Source organism: Embiotoca jacksoni, unplaced genomic scaffold (assembly GCF_022577435.1).
Source record: "Embiotoca jacksoni isolate LCO1_2020_lvr unplaced genomic scaffold, fEmbJac1.0.p SCAF_8, whole genome shotgun sequence".
Classification (NCBI taxonomy): domain Eukaryota; kingdom Metazoa; phylum Chordata; class Actinopteri; family Embiotocidae; genus Embiotoca; species Embiotoca jacksoni.
In genome coordinates, this window is record NW_027185436.1 from 17,121,284 (window position 1) to 17,141,386 (window position 20,103).

At 40.4% G+C, this 20,103-nt stretch overlaps 2 protein-coding genes across 7 annotated transcripts; both read right to left on the minus strand.

The window, feature by feature from the left end:
• Positions 1 to 1,175: 1,175 nt before the first annotated feature.
• dbnlb (drebrin-like b) lies at positions 1,176 to 11,429 on the minus strand. 6 transcript variants are annotated; one of them, XM_069178332.1, is made up of 15 exons: positions 11,252 to 11,429; positions 8,993 to 9,048; positions 8,640 to 8,752; positions 8,479 to 8,553; positions 7,630 to 7,779; positions 7,313 to 7,390; positions 6,758 to 6,909; positions 6,611 to 6,665; positions 5,794 to 5,865; positions 5,414 to 5,537; positions 4,944 to 5,060; positions 4,458 to 4,532; positions 4,176 to 4,234; positions 4,002 to 4,089; positions 1,176 to 2,529 (listed from the first exon to the last, which is right to left on the minus strand). In XM_069178332.1, the coding sequence occupies exons 1-15, from the start codon at positions 11,332 to 11,334 to the stop codon at positions 2,393 to 2,395; spliced, it is 1,434 nt and encodes a 477-aa protein (XP_069034433.1). In that variant the 5' UTR covers positions 11,335 to 11,429; the 3' UTR covers positions 1,176 to 2,392. The 6 variants fall into 6 exon arrangements, with proteins under 6 accessions (XP_069034433.1, XP_069034439.1, XP_069034435.1 ...); XM_069178338.1 differs by lacking the exon at positions 11,252 to 11,429 and adding an exon at positions 11,162 to 11,234; XM_069178334.1 differs by lacking the exon at positions 5,794 to 5,865.
• Positions 11,430 to 12,765: 1,336 nt separating this feature from the next.
• On the minus strand, positions 12,766 to 19,800 carry ube2d4 (ubiquitin conjugating enzyme E2 D4). The gene is made up of 7 exons (XM_069178407.1): positions 19,481 to 19,800; positions 17,690 to 17,753; positions 17,493 to 17,524; positions 17,300 to 17,377; positions 17,069 to 17,174; positions 16,285 to 16,378; positions 12,766 to 15,502 (listed from the first exon to the last, which is right to left on the minus strand). Exons 1-7 carry the CDS (start codon positions 19,502 to 19,504, stop codon positions 15,457 to 15,459), a joined length of 444 nt encoding a protein of 147 aa, XP_069034508.1. The 5' UTR covers positions 19,505 to 19,800; the 3' UTR covers positions 12,766 to 15,456.
• Positions 19,801 to 20,103: the final 303 nt, after the last annotated feature.

Genomic DNA, 20,103 nt, shown 5'->3' on the forward strand with positions numbered 1-20,103 from the left:
GAAAAATATGGAAAAAGAAAGTAACTTGTTGTGAGATGACAAGTTCTACAATAACATGTACTTTATGTCACCGATGACGCTTCATAGGAAATGTATCTTAATTCCATGTAATTGAAAAAAATGTTTTGTAGAGCTTTTCTATCTTCTGCAGCAAATGGTAAATGTGGAGACAGATGAGCAAAAACATGGGTTGTAAAACAGAGAAAATCCCCCAGCGACTCATTTCAGACTTTCACTGACATGAACATACGAGGTTGAGATGAGGGCATCGCCACGTGAACGAAAGCCAGTGGAGAGAATATTGTGATTCCAGCACAGAAAAAGATTTACTGTCTGAAGTGACTCATTCTCCTGGGAACAAACTGTAAAATGGCAGTCATTGTGACAAACTGTCATTAACTGATTACAACACGAGGTTTTCCAAAATAAATGGATTTAAAGTTGTCGCTTTAAGGTTGGGAACAAAGCTATAAAAGTACATTTACGGTAAGTTAAAACAGAGGCAGTACAACTTTACATATTTCTATCTCTAGTTTCTACTGTGTAGGTGTTGTAGAAGCATCCTGAAACTAGACTGAGCTGATTAATTTCTTGACAAGCTAATATTAAATGTACATTAGAAAAACAGTTTCAGATCAAATTTCACACAAGCCGAGATAGAATATTTATGAAATGAATGCCCATGAAAAACTCTTTTCAAGCCGTTTTTAAAATGTAAATGCATTACAGGATGTTCATGAAATAAATGTGAAACTGAACAAAATTCTTAACTTAAACTTAATTTAAGTTGGAGAGAACTGTAAAAAAAAATAAGCCGGTGCAGGTAGTAGACGATTTTCAATGGTCCAGTTTTCAGTTCTTTTGCAATATTAAACCAAGTTAATAATTTGTGAAACGCCATCACCTGAACAATGATTAAACTGAAAGCTATGCGAGCTGTCAAATCTGATTTTCATGTGAAAATGAAACCTATGCATTAGAGGTGGATTCCCCAGCTGTGAACTCATTCCAGGAAACTGTATGCAGAGCGCACGAGCCTGTGTATACATCGGAGTTCCTGTTAAACCTCTGAAAATCCCTGAAGGTTTTCAACGGTATTTCATGCTTTTTCTATAGTGTTTGCAACATATGGTGTCCTCAACCAAAAATTTTTTAAATAATATATGACAACAAAGCTTGCTTACTTATTTTATTATGAAGAATGTCTGTGCATTACAATAGACTCTGGAAAAACAAAACATGATAATGCAATGGATACATGATTTTTCCGTTTGTCAACTGACCTCAAAGCTTACAAGAGCAGGGATTTTCTTCCACGATAAAAACTGTGAACTTGCATAAATTCTGCTGTAAAGCTCTTCAAATGTCCAATTCAAATGTTATTAATCACTTTTCAGAGAGTGCCATTGCACTCACATCCCGTCATTATGGCACCATAATATCAGATATTGTCTGTTACATGTTCAAACACAACCTCAGTCCAGCGAGATTCAAATGAAACAGAAAATAATGCTGCATTTTGAGTGAAATATGTGGAAATTATGTGGTTCAAATGAGGAAGGACTTGAAATGAGAAACTGACTTAAAAAGGGACTTAACCGTTTTATGCATTCCCTACTGAAGTCAAGCACCCAGAGCACAGCAAACATCATCTGCTTTTTTTCTTCTTCTTTTTTTTAAATAGTCACTTCAACCACAGTCAGATCAGTACAGGTTTTGAAATTCACACGATGTAAATTGAATCACATGAAAAGGAAAAAAAAATTCAGTCTGCCGGTAAAGAAAGGCAACAAAAAAAAACAAGGCAAAAGATTAGGCTGTAGCCAGTACCACCGCCATTCTTCCTGAAATGGACAGGAGTAAATGCTACAAGTCACAACTAAATTATACCTGAAATAGAACTGAAGCCACTTTGTAAGGAATGTGAACTAGAACTGCTATCACTGCTCACGACTGAATTTAAGACTCAACAAAGGCTGATACTGCATCACATTTACAGGTAAAGAGATTCATTTTAAGGGGGAAGTTTTGGTCAACATAAGGGTCTTCACAAATCTCTCACCTATACCGTCAGTCGCTTACAACATCAACAATCAAATGGAATTGCTTTTTTTTTTTTTTTTTAAATGAGGAGAGGTTTTAAAAGCTTCTGGCCCGCGGTTACCTTTCATGTTCGTTGGTCCATGATGTGGAGGCTCGCTCGCTCCACTTCAGCCTGATCTGTCGTGGGAGAGAGGTCACACTTTGCTGTGTGTTGTTTTGACCGCAAAGGTCCTCTGGGCCTTTTACTGTGATGATCTCTGTGCGCGTGTGTGTGTGTGTGTGTGTGTGTGTGTGTGTGTGTGTGTGTGTGTGTGTGTGTGTGTGTGTGCGTGCGTGCGCGCAATCTGAGCTACATCAGCTCCACGTAATTGGCTGGGAACATTCCAAAATGGCCGTCAGGGTTGTAGCCCCGCCACCAGCCCTCGTCTATCATCTCGATCCCGGTGATGATTTCGTCGGGATCGAAAGAGATTTCCGTGTCATCGGCTGAAAGAAAAGAAGAAAAGCATTTTATCAACATAAACAAAGTTTCTGTGTGGTTTTGTATGCAGAAGTTCATTAGATTACAATTTTTTATTGGGGCTGCACGATGAATTATATTAAAAAAAAAAACATGATCACAATTCAAGCCACTACGTAATCTCCTTTCTAAATGACAATAATTCCGCTGCATTTTCATTCGGAAACATCAGCTGCATAAAAAAAAAGCGTTCCTACCCCTCCCCCCCCCTTTTTCAAATAATAAGGGGGCATTACACCACTTGATACAGAGCAGCAAGGAAGAAACTGTCAGGAAGGAAAATAAACCCTGTGAGACACACCGACGAGAAAAACACTTTAAAGAGTTGTGTTTATAAAAAAAAAAAGAAAAGACACTGAAGTTGATTATTTTTTTTGTTCAGTTTCAGATTCACAAAGCTGCTGCATTTCAGCTGATAAGAAGGGCATTCCTTTCTGTTGTCCAAAGTTATTGCACTGCCACTACATCAGGCATCGCCAGATTTTTGTTGCTTTTTCTTCTGCATCAGCTAAATGAGGTCCTTAATAAACATTTACAGTGGAAAAAAAAAATTAGCGAGACAGAATCGTGATCTCAATCGTAAGCCAGACAATTCAGCAGCCCGAACTCTTACCATGCAAAGATTACAAAGAAGAAACTACTTCAAGAGTAAATAAATGAGTTAACGTCACATATGTGCACTCACCTGATTCCACACTTTGATTTCGGGGCCTGTTTACACTGCTGAAAATTTGCCCTTTTCCATTAAAAAAAAAAAAAAAAAAAAAAGCTAATCTGAGCTCTTAACATCCAACACCGGGGTGGTATAGCTGCTGCTGCTGCTGCTCTTGTAGCTTACAGTACTGTCACGGCAAATTTTCATCCTCCCTACCACTTCATCGCGTCCTCTTTTCTGTCGGTCCGCACTGCCTCTGCTGCAGTGGAAAACAAATAGTGAAAGGCGAGCCAGTAGTAGTTGGTGCAGATGATAAAAGGAAACGTGGAGAGCACCCCAGTGCCTAAATGGTTAAGGTATTTGCCACACAGTCACAACTTCCATGTCACACCCCATGTCCTGCTCTCACCCATGTTTCCTGTTAGTCTCTTCACTACTGACAAGTCTCACAAAGGCGAGCACGCCAAATAAATTGAAATAAAACAAGATGTGGCACAGCTATTGTTTTTATTCTTGTGGTTTAAAGCAGCTGATGCACGTAGGTGTGCATAGCTGGCAGGGGTTAGAAGGGTGGGTGGTAGTGCTTTTGGGTTTGAATGCAGCCTTTGAGTTTGTGAAAGGGGCACGCCCAAGCTAAAACCAGGGTTTAATTTCCTCTTGACAGTTATTTGGCCGACTGCGTGATCAGTCCATTACTCACATTAGGTTCTGGCACAGAGGACTGCCAACAGGAGAGTTTCTGTCACTGTGTTGTAAATCATAAAAAAAAACAAAAAAACTCACCAGCCTGGTAGTCATATAAGGCTCTAGCGCAGGTGCCTTTTTCTGATGTCTCTTCAGGAGTCACCTCGCAGGACTTAATCTCCTCAACCTGGGGCAGAAAGGGGGTTCAGTTCCAGATTCATTTATATGTTAGATGAAAACTGTCTGTCCTACCAAAGGAAAGTAACCACCCACCTGAGTTGGTTCTTCATAGGCCGGCTCTTGGACATGCACGTTGGCAGCCGGTGCTTCCTCTGGAAAGAGAGATTACCATGAGTAAATGATCTGGGCTATCAGTCCACCAGCAGGTGGCAGCAGCAGCCGCTGATCCTGACCACACAGATTGGCTGGAGGGGAATAATATGTTCTCAAAATAAATGACAACAGAATTTCTGTATTGAAGCAGATGGCAGGGTTGGGAAACTGATGTATAAAAAGGGTGAACACTGAGGCTGGTGCGTGTGAAATGAGCCCCACCTTTCCACTGCTCCTGGGGGGCCGCCTCCTGCTCACCATACTCACACCTGGACTGTCCATCATCCACATCAGGCTCTTATCACCCAGAACACAAGCACAGACATGCATGTACACATAGGAACACATTCACAAGCCCTCACAGGCTGAACACCAACACCACCAGCACCACCAGGCTCAGACATAAGGGCCTTCTTGGTATTTTTCACACAAGGAGTGGCATAAACAATTCTTAAGAAAACACAAAGTAAACTGAATGGACGCATGACTAATGATGAAACTCAAGATTCTAAAAAATATGAAGATGATGATACACAGGAATGATGATGACAAATGAAACACTGAGCTTTTGTTAAGTGTGAGTCTGACACCCAATACACTGTGTAAGTATTCTACGTGTGTGTGCGTGTGTGTGTGTGTGTGTGTGTGTGCATGTGCGTGTGTGTGTGTGTGTGTGCGTGTGTGTGCGTGTGTGTGTAAAGCTCACACCTGTAGCACGGACAGGAGAGGCGGAGCCTGCTGGCAGAGGAGAAGCTTGGCGCTGAGGTGAGCTGGCTCGCTCAGATTCATACACTTGCTTAGACAGAAAAGGGCTTTGAAGACGCCCTGAGCAGAGACACATTGAACCCCCAAATCGTGCAAAAAAAATAAAAAAATAAAAGAAATGAACAAGAGAGAAAACAAAGAGCAGATAGATTGAGCAAAAGAGGACACAGCGTTATGGAGACAGTGTTAAGTATGACTATGAGACAACTCGACAGTCTGATGGAAAGTTTCAACTTTGAAAAAGGACGGCGTTGGGCGACAACAAACACCTCTGGAAAAAAAACCACCAGTTTGTACCTACCGCTAAGCTGACAGACAGGCTAAGAGTGCTTTACAGTAATGCAGGAGAGGCAGCGACATTTAAAAGCAAACATATTTATATGAAGAAGTCAGCGTTTATGCCGGGGCAATACCTGGCTGAGGGCTGGCGGGGGCAGCAGGGGGCACGTCTGAGTCGCTGGGAGTCATTCCCCTCTCTCTCTGCTTGAACATCTCTCTGGGGTTCAGAGCACGCTGAGAGATGACAGAAGCAGCCTCCTAGGTAAGGAAAACAAATAATACACAGAAAAAGCATTAAATATGGGTGTCGATAATGCGGTGGCAAGCGTTTCTGAGCGGAAAAACCAAAGCTTTTAACAGTATATTATGCGTATGATGGAAAGACGCCATGCAAGACGGCGGCTGGAAGAGAGGCGAGTTCCTCTGAAGAGACAAATGCTTGTCTGGAGATAGATGAGAAAAAAAGAGAAAGTAGATTATCTAGAACAGAGGACTTTCCGGAAGAGGAACTCACGTTGGCCTTCTCCACAGATTCACCTCTCTTGACTGCTTTCTTCTGGGCTGCCTGGTCCTCCTCCTTCTCCTCCTGATGATGTTGATATCAATGTTGGCACTGCTGACATTTGCTACCTTCCCGACTTCAAGGTCCCATATTGTATAAATTCAGATTTCTATTTTCTTAGTGATTAAGCAGATCTGAATGTGGTGCTGAATATATACTGTGAAAGTGTCAAAACGCTCAGTCCACGGAGAAATGTACACAACCCGTATTCATTAACTGTGACGTTTTGACTGTAACTCTGCGATGTCACAAACTAACAAACAAACATGTCACCTGTTCGCACTGAGAAGGCCCACTGTAAACCTTTATGCGGAAGAAAATACAGAGAGGTCGTTCTGTTGCACAGCTAGGAATCTACAACATCGGGAAAAAAAACAACCTGTGGTATGCCTGGGGATGTGTCACTTAATAGAGTCAGCCAATCAGAAGAGAGGGTCACTGATATCAATATGCTTTAAAAGACACAGACTCAAAACAGTCTGTTCTTGGTAGAGCGCCCGAGAGGAGGTGTAAAACTATACTGATATTTGGTACTAAAGAAACACAAATATTTATCTTCCTATGGATACTAAGACTGCAAATAAAACAGCAGGAAGTGTAAAATATGGGACCTTTACGGGTTTACAAGATGTCTGCACACCCAAAACCTATTTGACAATCGACATAATTTGACAAATGTGAACGCCACACCAATCAGCGTCTGTTCCTGTTGGGTTACTTCGCAGCTTTCCTCAAGTCCTGTCAGTCTGTGGGACAGCGAGACACTCACCCAGCGTTGTTTCTCCTGCTCTTTACTCTCATCTTCCTGCTTCTGCTGGTACTTCCTAATAAACAGTTCGACGACAGAGAAAATGTAATTCAAGCCTTTTAAGAGGTGCTATTGTAAACTGGTCAGTGTGCTTCAGTTGTAACATACTTTTGTTGGTCGATTTGAGAGGACCTCTCCTTGTCCCTTTTGTCCCTCAGTGCTGCCTCCTTGGTCTCTCTGTCTTTCCGCTCCGTTTCCAGCAGCTTGCGCTCCTCGTCTGCCTTGCGCCGCTCCTCCTTCTGGCGTTTCTCCTCTTCTTTCTAAAAGCCAAACAGAGCAGCAAGGTCAGCGTTGTTTTGGTATTTTGCAAATATCATACCAGCAGCACTCTCTGGATGTATCTGTGACAGGTGGGAAGATGAGCCGAAATTGCAAACAAAGGACAACATTACAACAAAGCTTTCGCTGCCTACTATAACACTGTGATGGATGAAAAAGTGCCAGCCTTGTATTTTTATATAGGATACTAAGAGATAGGGAAAGTGAGTCAAATGTTTAAAAACCGCAAACTCTTCATAATAATTCAAATAATTCAGGAAGTTTCGATGAGTCAGTGATTCAAAATGATTCAAATACATACACATAAAATGTTGATTTGCTTAAGGCCCTCTTCACACTGCTTGATTGAATCTTTATTAGCATCATGCGTGTTCATGAGCGTACCTCTGCCTGAGCCCAGAAGTTGTCTTTGTTGGTCTTTCTGATTTCTGACATGGCGTTGGTTTTCTGGTACACTGAGCCCTGCAGGAAGGAAGAGACGGTTTAATATGATGGTGTAAACACAACAGCACGGTTCTATGTCATGAGAAAAAAGTGACGTAGTAGATCAGCATTTTCACATTTTTGACTCTTTCCAATGGTGTGTAGTTACATAAAATAAATTAACAAATGCATCCATGTTTTGAGATAACGGCGCCTCGTTAAGATCCAGTCCACTGCTTATCTTCTTCAATCGCTAACAAGCAAACAGAAGTGCATACCACGGGACCCTGAGGACCGCTGTCCTGGAAGCGACTGGAAGCTTCTTTGTGGAAGTTGTAGTTTGCTCCCGAGGCTTTGGCCACTTTTTGCATGATCACCTCGGGTTCCACGTCCTCGTCTGCTCTGGCGTTTACTGTGACATGGGCCCCCTGAAACAGCGAGAAAGAAAACTTCCTTTCAGTGTACAAACAGGGAAAGACATACAATTATTATCTTTGTTCATACAAGCACCACCCAGTAGTAGGGGTAGAATTCCCCCCGAATACCGTATTATCATGAAACTTAAGGCACGATCCGATATGTGATTTTAAACATTTTTGCAATAACGTTTATTGCAATTTATTACCTTTTCTTAACTGCAAATTTTGTCACCACAGGAAAACTTTACTGTTTGATCTGATGAAATAATCAGTTTAATTGCAGCTAAACAAAATACACAAGCAGGCAAACTACCAACACTGTCATAAAAAAACTATTATAAACGTTGCATACGCCTCACAGATGTATTTATTTATGTAATAAAATATCAATACTTGGCGCATGTGTATTGATACAATATTTCCATGATAAAAAAATTGCAATACTATGTTGCATCGATTTATTTCCCCAACACTACCCAGTACATGTACTGTTTGCAGGTGTGATATGACTCTAACAGAGCTTCTATACAATTAAGACAATACCAGCAGCATCCTGTATGCTTTTCTCTTGAGCATATTTAAAAAAAATGTTTATGCCATTTTGTAAAGTCATCCTTAACATGCAAAGCCGCCCCCTCCATAAACATAGGCAAACTGTAGTAGAAATTCAAATGTTAATTTAAACTAGGCTCAAAAGTTCAGTGCTACCTTAAGAAAATTGCCTATGGAGCTGACATGATTTGCACAGATTCCCTTCCTGGCATCCTTCACTCCTTCTCCAGTCTGAAACACAGAATTATTTTACAGGTTCAAAGATGGCCACTACAGAGAAGACAAATAAATGCACAACAGTCGCGTGTAGCACTAACCCAGTTGATGAGGACGTATTTAGACAGACCGGAATTAGGGTCCAAGACCCGGCAGAAAGCATACATCACTTTTCCACTGTTGAGCTCCTCAACCAACTCCTCCAGTCCTCCATCTGATACATAAACATTGTGGCAAAGTAAAGTGGTTACTGTGGTTTGTTGTGTAACTGGACATTTTTTTTGTTTTTTTTCCCCTTGCAAATGATGGGGTGAGAAAGCAGAGGCAAGCAGTCCTTTTGTGCTGATATTCCAGTACTGCTGCTGCATGCTGACAATGAAATTCCTGCACACATTTGATAATAATCGTGTTAAGATCATAACAACATGATAACAATATCCACTCAGTTACTCACCCCCTTTTTCTGCCAGGCGGATATCATCACTGTTTCCCTCATAGGTAAACAAGACCCTGAAAGAAAACATCACGTTAAGGATACTGTAATACTGGCGGGAGACACATCACACAGACAGATGAGTTTGTGCGATACAGATCGTTCCACACTAAGCTAAACGAGGCTCGTTTTGTAAACCTAATTTAAGCATTGCTTAAGCCCCATTTGCACAGGACACATTTTACAGGGGAAGTAGGAAAGTCCAAGTATTGTTGCAATTTTAATCCTCTTTTAAATCCACCATGTCAGTAATCTTTACAGGCTGTGTAACCCAGCACCAATAAAGATCTCAATGAATTTCCTTTGCTATTAAATTTCCAATAAAAAACAAAAAAAAAACAAATAATAAACTGCAGTTTAGCAGCTCTAAACAAAATTAATCCCGAGTAACTACAGGGCACATTCCTGGAGAAAATAAATCATTTCCAGTAGCTCGGAGGCATTTGAATAAGTCTTGTTAAATGTTAAATAGTTCTCCAAAGTTATACAAGGAGCAAACAAAAAGTTGCCAGGCTGTTTCTGTTGAGCGTGCGCCGTGTGCAGCCCCATGACATCGACCTGGCAGGAGTGTTTCAAGCTAAATCCTTTCCTCAATATCAGCATCTGAATTACACACGTTTTTGTGACGTCTGATAAGTGCACGCGACGTCCCCGTGGACTTGAGCATCTTGTGTCAAGCTGTGGAAATATGCAGCGATGCTTCTGAAAATCTACAGCGATGAAGCAATGAGCCGGGCCGGGGTGCTCATAGTACCATTTGCGTTTCAAGATGGCCAGACGTCACTGTCCGGGTGGGGCGCACTGCGGATTCGTCCCACAGGGTCAGACTGTCAACAAAGACTTTAACGGAGACGTTTTGAGACAAGATACCTGAACTGTTGCGCTGTGGAGCTTTGGCTCTCCAACATGACAGCGCTCCACAGCGGGTTAAAAAAACAAAACACACAACAACACAAGCATATCTCCCTATCACACCGAATCACAGGATTTGGCTTCTTGCGACACAAAACATTTTTCTGCTCAAGTTTAAGGTCAACGGTTTAATTATAAATCCACACCTACCAGCGGTTACCAAAGCGCACGTGGTGCGGGGTGCTTACGTTGATCCGGTGATGTAACTTGAAATGTACTCACAAAGGCAACAGGAACAGTCTTAGAACTTTTTGTGGGTCAAAAGGTATTTTCATAGGCAATGAATAGTAGGAAAATAACAAGATAATAACGGTGTCAGGTTTCAGTGAGTTGGATGGTAAGTCAAATTAGGGGCATGTTTTAATCTTCTGTATATTACAAACTATCGAGCATTAGGAGACAATACTCTAAAAGTTCAACAAAGAAGACGTTTTAATTAGGATCAGAAAAACCGGACAGCGTTTAGGTCCCGTTGCTCAGACTGCCTTAATGTGATTTATCTTAAGATCAGTACTGCAGATAATACGGATCCTATTCACTGTGCACATACTATGAAACCAGTCAAAGCAAGATCACTTCTTCTTTCTTTGCAGCCTTTACGTAAAGAAGCATTTCCCAGACGTGTCCCCCCCTTCAAGAAGCTGACTGGTGGCTGTTAAACACCTCAAAACCGAGCAGAGACAGACGACAGATCTCTTCAGAGTGATCACAGAGACAAGGAGGGACTCCCCTGAGCAGCGAGCTCCTCGGGATTCATTCATTAATTCATGAATTCAGGTCACCGTTAAACACAGCGGCGGTCCTCAACAGGTTTGATGGGACGTCGAGCTCAGCGGAAAGAAAAAGAGGAAGTGACTCGATTTGACTTGTCACTTTGGGGGGATATTTAACTTCTTGATATCTTTCCAGGAAGCGGGGTGAGCTGGAAAGATATCCATTTTTATGATTTCTTTTTTTTTTTTTTAAACAAAAGCTAAACGCCAGCGTGCCCATCTGTTAGCTGGTTTAACAGCGTTACCGGCTATTGAGCTCATTTAAACGGGTTTTTTTTTTTTTTTTTTTTTTTAACACGGCGATAAACGTGAGGAAGCAAAAGTCCAATATAAACAATGCTGACTTCACTGAACGCTATCTCTTATTTGGAATAATAAAAACAATAAATTCTGGTGTGGCTCATAAAGTACCATGAAGTCCAGGTCCATCGTCTGGTTAACTTACTTGACGACTGAGTCGGAGCTAGCCAACACTGCAGCTAACAACCCGCTCACAACACGGAGCTCACACGGCTTCAATCACGTCGCCTCTTACCAGTTGGTGTTGGATTTTTCATCCACCACTTCTTTGTATGCGGCTGTTAATGCGGGGCCATTTTTGCTGAGGTTAACTGCCATCGTTTTTTTTGTTTGTTTTTGCTGAGTACAGCTAGCCAGCTAGCTCTAACGAGATGCGCCCTTCCTACTGGGGAGGAGTGGCGAAGATGCGGTGGGGAGCTAGTTTAGCCTAGCCTCGCGGCTACGTCCGAGCCAGGGGGGGTACCCTTCATATACTGTACCCTGACACTCCGACGGGGCGGATACGGGGTCCGTTTTTTGTTTGTTTGTTTGTTTTTTATCATTCCAAACTCGGCTGTGACTCACTGCGATTCTGTTTCAGAATAATCTTTAAAATACACCGATGTCTTACATAAAGAAAACAAAAAAAACAAAATTAGATGGGGGTGGGGGGATCGCTCTGCCGTGTTGTTGGCACCGCAAATACCTCGCACGAGATATAGTAAATCAAACGCATCCTAGTTGGTAGCGCTTCCAGGAGTAATACAGTGCGCTGCAGGAACGTGATGCTCCACAGGTAGGTCCACAGGTAGTGGACATCTCCACCAGCTTTTTATGAAACTTTTATTGTCCTTCCTCAAGTGGAAAACTTCATGAGCTAAAGTACGTGTACAATACCTGCACAGAGTTTCTCTTATCAAAGAACATTGTTTTGATTTCTGGTTATTTAAACGCAGATCAGTCGTCTTTTAAGGCGAGACATATGACAGGAATAGGTAAATCATTTTTTTTTGAACTCATACCGCACTGAAATTTCCCTGGTTAAGTAGATTTTGTATTATAAATTAGTCAAAAGTTAATGTTTGAATATGGACATTATCCAATTAAATATGCACACATTTAGGATATCTCTTTTTTTTATCATTGCATAAATCAAACAATATTTTCCCACAGCCAGAAAAAAAAACATTTTTCCAACATGTTTTTTGAAATAATGTTATATAAATTAAGCTATTATAAATGAACAAACCCCTCTGTAAAGACCTTCACAGTATAGACGACAATCAAACTGGACAGTGTGGTGTTTTACAGTAAGTGCTCTTGAAGTGGAGACTTCTGGCACAGAAAATGAGAAAGAACTCTTTTTGAGAAAACAAATATTGTGAAATTCCACCCATTTTCATTGGAAAATATTTATAGACGCATTATCTGATCAAATCCACAGTAACAACAATATAGACTATATTAGATGTAGAATATCGGGGGTTTTTTTTGCATGTAATTTATTTTGGGTAAATGTAGGATAGATTTACAGCTGCGAGTAGCCAAAGTGCTATAATATAAACACCCAAATGTGTATTTCAGATGTTTTCTTCCCACTAGTCTGAAAGAGGATGTATTACGGAAGCAAAAACATTATCTTTTATTTCACCATTGCATGAAAAAGCATTATGTTTTTGCCCGAGATATCTTGCCTTAATGTCATCCACATACAGCTGGTTGTGATGCATACTGCTTAGATATTAACGACATAAAAAAACAACAACCACAGACAATAATAAACCAAGATGAGCTTTATTCATATGTTATGACAAGGTCAACAGTTATCTCGTGTAGGCTATGTGAAGACACGTGGACGTTCATGATGGCAGTTCAAGCACACATATTCCAAATTTTTAGGATGCATGAAGGCTGGTCCTGCGTCCAGAGAAAGCCAGGCTGAATTTCTAAACAAAATATTGGTACCGGTCAAGCAGGTTTTCACTGATGAAATGAATCACCCATTTAGGGGATGCAGCCCTGATAGCAAATTTACAGTTCATGACATGTTCTCTCTCTCTCTCTCTATATATATATATATATATATACAAAATGAGGGTTAAGGCTAAAATTTTAGTCAGAGGTGTTAGGCAGATGAATTGTAACGAAATCCCTGATATCTGGCAAATGGCTGTGAGAAGGTTCTCCAGAGTGCAAAGCATGCCAAGCTGCCTATATAAACTCTATTGAGCACACTGGACAAGGGAGGTCAATGTAGCGTCACTGGCATGATGAATTGAGGCTGCATTCAATCATACAGTTGGAAGATACTCAGCTTTTGAATAAATAAATAGCCAGATGAACAAACAACAATGCACACAAGGATTGAACTAGTTGTATTACAATTGAGGTCTCGCAGCGAAAATGCTTTTGCTGCATTTCGAAGATATATTTTTCAAAAACATTTCAGTGTACACTGCATGTCAGGACAACTCGTTTTGACAGTTTTGTCTGCAGCAGCCAACAATGATGAAAGCCTATATTCAGTGCCTAAACCATGGTGTTAATTCTACAATCAAAGCTTCTAAAATCATCATGCTTAACTTTGTGAATGAATCCATTCAATAATGCCTCAATAGCAAAATGTCTTCCCCCTTTTAATATTCAATATTTCCCTTTATATATTGGCAGCATCAGCACATTGAGCCATGATTTTGAGAAATCATAACTTTTCCTATCTACTTTATCCAACAGTTACAATGGATTATATTAAAACTATTACATTATGACACATCACAATCATGTTCCAATTTTTGTGACAGAAATGAAAAAAAATGCCTAAAACTAAAGCTTCCAAAGATACAAATACAAAAAAAGTCACAACTGTATCACCCAGACAAAATGTTTTACTGTCAGTGTTGATTATTAATCCAAAAACAAAACAAAACATTTGCAGACTCATGAACATGAACATAAATAAACGCAAAGCTTCACATCAGCTGATACTTAAAGCAGATGAAACTGTCATGGCAAGTTACTGTATTTATTCACCTCATGTAACTACATGCACATGACTTAAAATAACTAGGTTCAGCAAAATGTCAAGTCTATTCAAGTTCCCGTTTTCAGTATACAAGGGACACCAGCTGTAACCAAGGGCCATTTCATTTTCGATAAACATTAGCATGTACATGTTTAACAGCATCGTTTAAAAGCTGTTCACACCAGAGTGTTGTTCCAAAAGTGGAAGTAGTGGAGAAAAGAACTGGAGAGGGCTGACGAGAGTGACAGTACTTCTTGGACAGCATTTATTCATGTGCAACTCGGATAATCAGGGCCCGTCTTTGATCATGTTGCCTTTTCAGGAAGCGCGAGCTTTTGTTGTCACTTGAACAAACCGGTGGATAGAGTTATTTTTAGAAGTCTGGTGGATATGGGCCCTCGTCATTTTTCTCACAATGGGTCACTGCTGTGTCAAAGGCTGATGACGTGGGTCGATACCTGAGTAACTGTACTGAGGAGGTGGCACACAGCTTAGCTATGTGCCAAAGAGTAGCTACGTTCATAGCTACACAACACAAGTAACAAGTGAAACAACAGTAGTAGTGTTTGTGCACTGTGGGCACCAGCCGTTACAGGATGTAAAAGTGCAATGACCGCATGTGTGAGAAAAATGGAAGTGGACATTCACCCTCTGGACCCCCCACAGCAGCACGTCTGGGTCTGTCTATAAACAGCTGCTCTCCAGTGTCTTCACAACCGCTTAATACTGCTGCAATTTCGAACGCAGTGGATGATTGAGACCAATCCTGCTTTACAACTTTCACATTGTTTCGGGGTAGAGACAGTATGTGCCAACAGATCAGCTGCTGGTAATGGCACTGCACCATTTTGTGTTCAACAGGGAACATTCTGCCTCAATTGCACATTTACCGTTTGAAAAAAACAACAAAACAAAAAAAAACAACACAGAAAGGCCACTAAATACATGGAGATACAGTAAAGAGGAGACATCCAGTGGGACACAGACAGTACCTCTGAAATGAAGGGAGAGACAATCTCCTAAATCAATCAAACATTTTTGCTTCCGAGTAGAACAATGATATGACCCATTGACAGTGAAAATGATGCATATGAAGAACAACAATGATGGCGATAATCACAAAAGCAGGAGTAACAGTTTAAAGTCTGAGTGTGGCGGTAGGGACTGAAGAGTTTCCGGTATTCCGTATGGGAGTGCTTTAAGGAGTCCATCAGTTCCTGCTCAGCAGATCCATACAAGTCATGAAGGACGGCACACGGGAGCAGCTCAGCACGCAGAAAGCCAAGTGGCACTGTACCTCATTGTATCGCTTCCTTCTCCAAAAGGTGGGCTGTTGTTTTGTTTTGTTTTTTTCTTCCCCTCTGTTGCTCATTTGCCTCAAGTTACAAATCATTTGTGTTTCTTTTGTTCTCATTTGTATTTTGATCTCCCTGGTATTCTCACATTGCATACTTCTGTGTCCATTCTCTTGCTAATTTGTTGTACCTGCAAGAGACACATGCAAAGTTTGGAATGGTTTTAGGGTGAACATACAAACTAAGATCTTTATCTCAACAGAAAAAGTTACGTGTTTAAATGGCACAACTTTTGCTACATTTATGGCTAGCGTCCACACTACTTCAGCTTTTGGAAACATAAGACTTCTGAAAACGACGACGCCGGGCCCCTACATTTGCTTGCTGATTGGGTATTATCAGTCATGACACATCCTTCCTTGATTTGTCACGCCCCTATCACGTGACCCCCAGCTTCATCAGTCTTGACTAGCAGTAGTTAATTCAACATGGATAATGAAATGTAGGTATTGCTTAGCTTGTTGTCCATGCTGGCACCTATTGTTCAGTTCAATTCTGCAGTTCATAATCCTGCTACTGCCTCCATGTGCAGAGGGCAAGCTGTTATTTGAGCGATTTGTGACAATTCCCTCGCCTAGCGGTGTCATCAATCCTGTATAAAGGGCCTGCACTGTATTTGATGACTCATCAGATTCTGTGACTTGCTCTGACATTTTTACCCATACCATCTTATTCCTCATGCCTCCACCTAACCAACACGGCAGCTCACAGATTCTGATGGGTCACCCAATACTGTGTATCAGTGGTTGTGAGTGGCATGCGTTTTCAGGTGTCTTATAGACAGAGATTAATTCTCAAATGTTGGTGCAGACGGAGGTCATTTTTGCTTTAAAACAAAACTTAAAAGTGTGGACGTAGCTTCAATACAACAGAGAGCTCAATTGAGAGAAGTGGTAACGGTTTTACACTCACTTTTCCCTGTCAGCCTTGTATGTATGGGCGATCTCTGGTACCAGCGGGTCATCCGGGTTTGGATCGCAAAGAAGAGAGCAGATAGACAATAATACTGTGGAAGAATGAATCAGAAAGTTAGAGAATATATGAACTGTTAATTCATTGTCTTTAATCAAGAAGGAGAAGAGACACAGATTTGTTTTTGAGAGATTTTCTCCAGAGTCAGGTGTGATTTTGACTTCTTAAACAGCAGATGTTATTAATTCATTCATCCTTTACAATTAACAACCATAAACAAATTAAAATGTATTCCAGAACTTCATCACTATATGAATTTATTCAAGAGCCTCGAGCCCAGGTCCCAATTTAAAACAGGAATGAAAGGTAAAGAAATTTACTTAGAAGTCTAAAGAACCTTTGAGGTGTAGTTTTACCCAAACTGTAACATTCTTCTCACAAAATAGTGACTGTAAATCCAAAGATTTCAATTCTCTCCTGAAATACTGATTTGCATCTATTCTTTCTGCATCTGTTTGTGTAGTCAAGTGCAATAACAAATTTCTGGCCACTATTCTTTGTCGTATTAAATACATCTTCAAACGTATGATGAGCGATGGTGGCAATTACCACATCCTCTGGACAGCAGTCTTAGAGTAGACATTTGGACTTGTCAAACCCAGGTGGAGCCAGTACCGTTAATAATGTTGTAATAACTACATTTATGGCAGAGTCCGGGCCCTAGTAACTGTTTTAATAAAACAAAATACCAAGACACGAGAGTAAATCTCTATTGATCTCTTACCTTTTGATACTGTAAGTGCAGGTGACCATTGTGACCTCAGTATATCCAGACAAATACTTCCATTGCTGTTGATATTAGGATGGTAAATTTTTGTTGTGAAAGCAACCTGTGACAAAATATGTAAAAAAAAAAAGTTACAACAACAGAATAAATGTTTGTAAAAAAGCTATTTCAATTCATTTTAAAACATCGTGCCTCAGTATGCGCCACATAAAGCCGACCCTAACTCACTTTGGGTGGTTTGAAGGGATAATCTGTCGGGAAGTGAATGGTGAGGAAAAACACTCCACTCTGATATGGGCTGTCACTCTGTTGAAATGAAAATAGATACAAGTCAAGTTTGTTGGCAGCACTTTCATTTGCCTGTTGCATATTTTAATCACAATTTAGTTGGGTTAAGATGGTGTGACAGTGGGCTACTTACTGGACCCATTATTGTTGCCTGCCAATGAAATACTACAAGGAAAAAGAAGAAAAAAAAAAAAAAAAGAGTTTATTATTAGAACATACAGTATATTTGGAAGCAAATTCCGGAAGTACAATGTCAAACTCGCTGTGTATTTTTACACATATTTTCTATGTTTTGTCATAAATTGATGCAGCAATTCTCTCACTACTTACAATCATCTCCAACTGGTCCAGCAGAGCACTGGGCAGGAGGGTCCCTCTGAAGGTCTGACAGTTCCTAAAGGAAAGATAATTACAGTGAATTAGCCTTGAATTTACTGAGTTCAAAGAATTCCAGTATAAAATGTGTTTTGCAAAACAACAAAAAGACATTTATATCAAGTTTATAAAACATGAGTACATTGGACACTGCTGATGCTAGAGCACCAATATTCATTGGATACACTACCTGTCGAAATGACGGATCACGTGTTAATATTAGAGGAGGCTAGTATGGATAAAACTAAGTATCACAATCTTTTTGACCACCTACCTCGATTTTAGTACGACAACAATATTGTCTGGATGCTATTTAAACACATTTTTCAAACACAAATATTTACACAGTGAAATAATCATGAGGAATGTAAATACAATTGACTAAGTGGGTAACCTCAAATAACAGAACAGATAGAAGAGTCTGGTAAATTTAGAAAATGTCATTACTTTACTGTAATGCGACCTTTAAAAACATCAAAAGGTGTTGTATCACGATATTATGATATCCAACATCTAAGAAAATATCTAGCCTAATATCCCGATATGATAAAATATTCATTTACTACCCAGCCCAAGTTAATATTATTTATTTTCAAATGAATTTGACGTATCCTAAGGAACTGAAATAAGAGTTCTGTAACAGTTACAAGCCTCTTTTGAGTCGTCACCTGGTCTTAATTCATACGGTTTCTGGCTTTGATGAAGCAGGGCTGACTTCACATTTTGAGGGCTTCAATCTCAAATTTGAGCCAAGTTGCTTCTCAAGTTTTTATAAAAGGAAACATTATAGGACAGTTGACGTCGCACACATTACAGCCATCGGTTCGGTTTCGCCCAGGAGGAATGGGGGACAAAGATTACACAACTGGATTAAAAAAAAAAAAAAAAAAAAAAAAAGGTACAAATGTGTTTTGACAGAAACAACCACGGAAAAATTAAAACTATGTGTAAGTGGAAAAACATCAAGGAATGTGAACGCAGCCATCGAGCCCTTATTAAACACTATTCACGAGGTGACAATGAGCAGCAGACAGCAACACCACAGTTGGTTAAATAGACATAAAGCCCGTTATTTAACATCTCGTGACAGGAAGCCTATCTATCCAGTTATATAAATACACACCGTGGCCTGCTCCACTGCCCCATTTGCCATCCCATATATGGCAACACCGGCACTAAGGGTTCAATTTTGGCAACCAGCTGTCATTCACGACCACAAAACTCTCAACCGCAGTCTTGAGGGACCAACCCCGAAAAGGATAAAGACAGCTAATAATAATAAATAAATAAAAAAACACACCAAATATTGTCCCAACCAAACCGAGGACGACACGTTCAAACGTGAGCTGACTTGACTGTTAGCCTTCCCGTGACATTGATACGGTGCCTAGCAACGTTACAGAATAATAATTAAAATATATATATATAATATTTAACACGAAACGGTTGTTATTAAAATAATGGCGCCGTGAAGAGGTTATTGTTGACACCGTTACTGTAGCAATGCACCAACAGGGGCCAACCGGTGGGTTAGCTCGTCTTTGTCTCTGAATTATTTTTAAATGGAGGGAGGAGGAGGAAGAGGAGGAGGAGGAGGAGGAAGAGGAGGAGGGGGGGCACAAAAATAATTTAGACCTACAGACAAAAAAAAAAAAAGTTAAGCACGGGTAAAGTCTTTGCCGCACTCGAAAAACGTACAAGTTACTCGAAGGTCCGTCGGCACCACGAAGGAAACACACAACTCACCTTCTGAATTCTTTTCAACGCCATTTGCTTCAAATGGCTACGCTAGGTAGCCTGTCAGCTAACGGTTAGCACTTCACACATACAATTTGGCTTCTGTTGGCCCGCGTACTCCCAAATCTCACGTTACGTACAGTCAGGGAAAAACAACAACAACAAAAAAAAAAAACACGGCTGACATACAGCAGACTCGGTGGATTTTGGTTTCTAAGTACAACGAATGCGCCCTATTGTGTGCTGTATGTTAATCTGTCTTTGGACCGCTGCAGGACAACCGAGATATTTTTTTGCTGTCTCTCTCTCTCTCCTCTCATCCCGACTCCTTTTGGTGCCAGGCAGACGGGATCCGGTACTATCGCGAGATTTCTTTCTTTCTTTTTTTTTTTTTTTTTTTACAAGTCGTGAAGTGACAATTTTCGACTTCCTATCTACAACGTCCATGATCGGAGTTCACAATACACTTTTTTTTTACAACTTTTTTTTGTTCTTCTTTTGTTGTTGTTGTTGTTGTTGTTGTTGTATAAAATCAGAATTATACGACTTTTAATAGTAAGGCAGCATAATGTAAGCACAATACAAAATTTTATACAAACCAACTGTAGACACCTAGCGTTTTAGTTTGTGAT